Genomic DNA, 6,700 nt, shown 5'->3' with positions numbered 1-6,700 from the left:
AACCCCAGAAATGCTAAAACATCATTTGACATAATTATGAACCATTTCATAAGTGGAGAGCTTTCTAATTTATCACATCTGACCAGTACTGAAGTAGGCAATTATACTAATTTGAAAAAAGTCAAATAAAACTTCCCAATTCAAGATACTCTTGAAGAGCTACACGGATAAAAGACAATCACAGTGGAAAATCTCACAGTGCTTGTTATTTTTGTTAAAAAGAAATCACATTAATTATAAAAAAACTACTTTTATACGCTGTCAAGCTAGAAGACCAGTCTCTATAATCATAACCAAACTCAATGCTTTATTTTGAGGTGAATGCAATTATGTTAATACAAAGGAAAGCACATAAGAAAGCTCTAGATACTCTCGAGCTTCTGAATAAACAGAGCTCCAAACCAGATGGCCAACATCTATGATCAAGGCCACTTTGTGAAACCTATTGAAAATCCAGTTTTACAGCCAAAACTTACTTACAAACTACACCAATTATTCTGTGGAACTCACAGCATATATGATTCCTTCAGTCAATAGCTGAGAACAAATTAGGGTTAAATGGGTAACAGAATAAAGGTTTCCCTTCAGATGCCCCTGCAACGGGATGGGGTGGCAACCAGAACCATAATCTAGTGGAGATATCGAATGCAAGCATTTGAGGCCTTTTATAGATCGAAAAATAAATCAGATTCCCGTGCCCAACTGCAGTGAAATACAATTCGTTCTGCTCTGTCTGTAATTCCTTGAACAGCTTATTCTTCATTTTGGCAACTTCCTTCCAAGCCATGGCGTTTTCACAGAGCTCCCAAACCCTTATGCTGTCAAACACGGTCTTTTTCATAGCGCCCCCTACCATAAAAATTCTTCCTGAACACTCTACGAGGCTGGGAATAGTGATATTCTTGGGCATAGGGGCTTGAATTTTAGTCCATACACCTTCCTGTAAATTGAAGGAAAGGGCACCATATGGGGAAACGGTTAAAAAGTACAGGTTACCATTACTGATGACAGAACCGAATTCGAGATCACTTTCCGGGGGTATCAATCCGCTGAGAGCCCAGTGACCGCTACTTGAGTCATAGACTTCAGAACTCAAATCCTTATGACCATCAGGTAGTACATCATCCCCTGCTACAAAGACCTTAAGTTCGCTTCCCTTGACCACCGTGCTCACTATTGGAACCACTCTCTTCTTGATCATCGGGGGCAGGATCGTCCAACGCTTTGTGATGGGATTGCAGACCACAATTGACAATGACCCATTGAGTTCCCCCCTGCAACAGAGCAACCCACCTGCAGAAGCCAGGCCACGGACATGGAACGGAAGGAATGAGAGTGAGATTTGGTGCCACACATTGAGATTAGGGTTATATGCATGAAATTGGGAACATGAATCTGATTGAAACACAGCGATCCATGGATCTCTCGGGGGCAAATCGGAGTGAGTACTGAGAAAAGACTTTGATAAAATGACTCGGTTGAATTTCTTGCATACTGTCTTAAATCTGAGCAGACTAAGAACAGGCAAATGGGCAAGAGCTCTTTCCAATATATCGGAAGGTAGATTTCTCCAAATTGATGAATCCAAACAAATTTTCTGATCATCGTTATTATGTGGGTATTGGTCTCTTACCTTAAATTCTTCATCCTCTTCCTCCCCATTCACAAAGTTGATCTGCTCCAATGTATGATCCATAGCTCTTCTGGTCTCACTGAAATGTAGAGAAGAGCTGTTGGGTTTTATAATGGTAGAGATGGGTTGGGAAAGAAGAAAAGGCAAATTTTCAAAGCCAGAAGGCGAATCATCTTCTCCATCCCCATTAACGAAAGGGGGATTATCCTCTTCCTCCCCATTAACGAACTTGATCTGCTCCAATGTGGAATCCATGATTTTTCTGCTCTCCCTGAAATGCAGAGAAGCACTATTGGGCTTTATAAAGGTTGAGACGGGAAACTAAGGAAGAAATAACAAAGTTTTAAAGTCTACAGGAGATTTGGAGGTATAACAGCTTGCAGAGCTACAGATGACTCTTCTGCTCTCCTTGACATGCAGAGCCAATTTTTATAACGGTGGAGATGGGAAGGGGTAGGAAGCAGCAAAGTTACAAAACCAAAAAGGGTCACTAGAGATGCAACAGGAGGGAAGAATGAGGAAAGTTGCAAACCCAATGGGGAACTGGAATACGATTGAAGAAAGGTTCCCCACCTAGCTTTTGTAACATGGAAGGAAGCAGAAGGATTCTAATTTTTCTTTCGGTGTTGGATTTCATATAAAATGTTTGAGGTTTAATTATTTTATATTGATTTGGAGAAGGTGGAAAGGTCAATAACCTTTTTATTTGGAACGAAATTTCAATGCATACTTATTATAAGTTAAAGTTGCTAATATAAAATTAAAAATTGATAATATGAATTTCATATATTAATTTATTTATTTAGAAGTTTGAATAGGTAAAATTATTAAATGTATGGTTTTTTTTGCTAAATAGTTATAGTTTTAAATAAATAAAAAATAGAGTATGTATAATAGTCGCTACATTATTATATAAAAATGGGTCTCTTGTATTATCAATTTGATAAAGAGGTTATATATCAATTTGATATCTACATTGGTTATTATTTTAAAATTGAATTATATTATTATAATATTTTTTTGTTTGTTTGTTATGTAATGTGGGTTTTAAGATGACTAGTTTGTCTAACATGTGGTTTGAGTAGTATTTGGGGCATCTAAGCCACCGAAATCACTTGGGAATCACACTTTAGCATGGTTAGAATTTTGTTGTAATGTTTTAATTAGAGAAATATAGTGAAATATCAAAACATGAACTAGCTACAACAAATAAACATGCAATCTGAAAACGCCACAAGAACAACAAGTATAGAACATTGTTGAACATAAATAATAGAGTTTGAGTCATTTTATTAAATATCCAATGACATCAAGCATGGTAGGACCCATTCCTCAGCTTTGGTAGAACATGCAGAAAATACTAAGTATCACATCTGCATTGAAGAGGCCTAGGTCATTTCTGCATTGAAGAGGGTGTCATTGCTAGGACTAGTCATTTCCATCATCGAAAATTCAGGGAAGCCTTAGAAATCGAAAGAAGGCCTTAATAGAAATGATGGTTGGAAAATTAGCAAATGTTGGGTCGCTGACCTGTCTTCTTGATTTAATTTAATTTAATTTAACTTAATTGAATTTATATTTCCTTTTTAATTTCTCTTATTTTGATTTTATATATATATATATATGTGTGTGTGTGTGTTACATTTCATCTTATTTTATTTATTTAATATCCTTAATTAATTTATTTATTTTTGACTACTTTATGTTTGTTTTTATTGGTTATTCAAGGGTTTTTATTAATTTTGATTATTTTTAATTCTGAATTTGATCGATATTATAAATGTTTGAGAGATCTTTTAATTATATTTTCATTTATAAGTAGAACTTCGGCGTAAATCACATAAAGAGAGACATTTGTTGACGCGTTTCGAACCAACCAGTGTGGCTCATCGTCAGGACAAGTTGAAGAAACAGATCCAGCTATGCATGCTAAATAGTCTAAGCAGAGCCTCCAACGGATAATTTTGACTTAGGGACTGTAGTCAAAAAGTCAAAATGATAATTAATGGGAGTTATTATATATATTGATTATGTTATTAGTTTAATAAGAATAGAGACTTATATGGGAATTAGTTCGATTAAGGACCTGACTTATATATATATATATATATATATATATATATATATATGGTAGTTAGTTATAATAACTATATATAAATATATATATAAATAAAATAACAAAAGTTAGTTGAATTCTATATATATTTTCATTGTTTATTCATGGAATTTTTATTATTTTATTGATTATTCAAAATAATAATTTATTATTAAGGTCTTGACTCCATTAATTTGATTATTTTTAGGACCTTAACTCCTTGTTTTAAGTTTGACTTTGAATTTTTAATATAATTATTTGACTATATATTGAACCATAACTTAATATTTGATTTTATTTAATATAATTTGATTCATGTTATATATTAAAATATTATTTTTCAAAAACTAGTTGTTTATTATAACCGTTAAGATTATTAACGGTCTCTAGATTGCTTTCTATTTAATTTGGTGCCAAGATTTGCCTCTCCATCTTGTCCTAATGATGAACCACATTGGATGGTTCGAAACACGTAGATATAACTTCTCCTATGTGATTATTACCTAAAGTATTTTCTTAATTATCCAATGAGAATCTGAGTACAAAATATAGTGGAATGTGTGCACCTGGGCTTGCTTAAGCAAGCATGCAAAACCGAAGTGAGAATGAAGAAAACTCGACTTTGAAATGGCTCAGTGGTTGCACACTATGCCCAAAAATTTATTATTGTTGATGTTGGAGGAAAATTGATATTTGAGGCCTCAAATCTACTCCAAAATTTTTGAAAAAATAGGACAATGATCTCCAACCTGGGACCAACAAAACCCAGAAATATTTTGGGCTAATTCCAACCTCCCGGAATTACCCAAAAATCAAGTGAAATTACCCACTACCCAGCTCTGTGTCCCACTAGAAAATCTACAATTGCTCCACCAAAAATTCTCCACAAAAATAACTGAGAAATCACTGAAAGATAGCGCTGAAAAGATAGAGTGAAATTCCAGCTATTTCCCGACACAAGATTGCAGCAACTGCTCCAGCAAAAACGACCTACCTATTGTAGAGATGAAATAGCTCACAAAATGCAGGAAAATAAATATCCAATCAGCTCCAAGTTTTCTCTCCTAGGATAACACTCTAAGTTCACCAAAAGAGAGTTGGGATCCTCTGCTTGGAATCCCTATGCTAAATAACATTGGTTGACTTAGCTCAATAGCTTAAGCAAATTTCCAATTTAGAAATGAAATGCCAAAACCAGAACTATCAAAATGAGGCCCCAGCCTTCCTTTTTATTTTTGCTTTCACTTCCTCATACCATGGTTCAATTTTTCCCATACCATGGTTCGATTTCCATGCTTGGTAACTCCAGATTTTAATTTTAATTTTCCCATTTCCTTTTCTCCAAAATTTATTAAATATCTCCACAACTTATTTCTCCTAATTTTATTTAGCTAAATACATATATATTAATCGCCAAAATTGAAAAATTGGGAATTTCCATGTCAAAATTTTAATTGGGGATATGACAGTCCTCCCCTCCCAAATGTTGCTTGTCCTCAAGAAATTATAGTGTTGGATGCTGCAAAATTTATTCTCCTTCCCAAGTGGCATCTTCTTCAGGCAAATCCTTCCACTTGACAAGGAATTCTCTAATGGTCCTGCTCCTCAACTTCCTTTCCCTCTCCTGTAATATGGCCTCTGGTGTCAAAATCAAATGCCCCTCATCATCTAATGGTGGTAACTTAGTGGCAGTTGTCACTCATTGTCCCAAGGCCTTTTTCAGGAAAGAGACATGGAATACATTATGCACCCTGCTTCCTAGTGGAAGCTCCAACTCATAAGCTATCTCTCCCACTCGTCATTGTAGAAATTCTGACTGTAGATTAACTTGATAATGCAATATAACTAAAGCAATATGCTTTAATCTACAACTACAATCAACTAGCGGAAGCTTAAAAGATTTGAGCAAGATCAAGCGGAACACATATAACCAAAGAAGAATCAAAGCACATGAAACACAGAAGAATACTCAGGGGAAAGCCTCAGCTAAAAACCCCACTATATGTATTATCATTACAAGTTGGAAATATCTCAGAATTACATACAAAGGCCTTCTCCTCTGCCCTCCTGATCTCCTATTTCCTTGTGTTGTTTCTCCTGGATGATCCTACTATTACCAAGTGTAACACTGATTTCACACCCTGTAAAATTGTGCAATCCTCAAGGAATGAATTCCTTCTGCATGCATGAGTTTTGTTTATAGGAAAACTCATGCAGTTGATAGTCCATTGTTCCTGTCTTTAATCTCAACTGGTTCTTTCTTAGAATAAACATGCATGAGTTAATGATGAGAGAATCTTCAGTTATCTAGAGTACACTAGTTGGATGCATGCATGCATTAACTGACTGAACTCACAATTAGTTCCTCAAATAGTTTGGAACTAATTTAACTAGACTTAACTCAGTAAACTGAGCTAACTAATTACAACTCAAGTACAACTCAATATTATCTCCTTAATTAAGGGACAATCTCCTTAATTTAAGGGATAACTGTTGCCTGACTTCACAAAGACTTCTAGTTTGAATTTCTCCAACTAATTAACTCAAGATGAATTAATTAATTATTTTTTCAAGCAGCTGGTGAGACTAAATTCGAATTTTAATTCAAGGACAAATTAAAATTGGAATATTCTTGTTGCCACATTTCAACACTTCCTCTCAACAAGAAAGGGATTATCTGCCACTCCAATCCTGTCTCTATGGAACTCGAATTTACACTTTGACAATGCCTTTGTCAAAATGTTAGCATTTTGTTCCTCTATCAAAATATACTGCAACAACATGATCCTCTTCGATACACAGTCTCTGAGATGATGATATTGTATGTTGATGTGCATGGAACTATCATGAAATACTAGATTCTTAGAGAGTTTGATACAACTATGATTATCACAATAGATCATAGTTGGATCCATCCTCTGATCAAACAAACCAACTAGGATTTCCCGCATCCAGATGGCCTCACATGCTAC

At 34.9% G+C, this 6,700-nt stretch overlaps 1 protein-coding gene across 1 annotated transcript; it reads right to left on the bottom strand.

The window, feature by feature from the left end:
- Positions 1 to 282: 282 nt before the first annotated feature.
- On the bottom strand, positions 283 to 2,270 carry LOC149141324 (protein UNUSUAL FLORAL ORGANS-like). The gene has a single exon (XM_089448599.1). It carries the CDS (start codon positions 1,886 to 1,888, stop codon positions 527 to 529), a length of 1,362 nt encoding a protein of 453 aa, XP_089304725.1. The 5' UTR covers positions 1,889 to 2,270; the 3' UTR covers positions 283 to 526.
- Between the last annotated feature and the right edge of the window lie 4,430 nt (positions 2,271 to 6,700).

This window comes from Pinus tabuliformis, chromosome X, assembly GCF_031772625.1.
Source record: "Pinus tabuliformis cultivar Carrire ecotype Pingquan chromosome X, CPIR1, whole genome shotgun sequence".
Classification (NCBI taxonomy): Eukaryota; Viridiplantae; Streptophyta; class Pinopsida; order Pinales; family Pinaceae; genus Pinus; species Pinus tabuliformis.
Note: the sequence above shows the minus strand (reverse complement) of the source record. Positions and strands in the feature narration are given on the sequence as shown.

What these genes read in the sequence shown, in the direction of transcription:
- LOC149141324 (XM_089448599.1), bottom strand. Translation starts at nt 1,888, where the DNA reads ATGGATTCCACATTGGAGCAGATCAAGTTCGTTAATGGGGAGGAAGAG.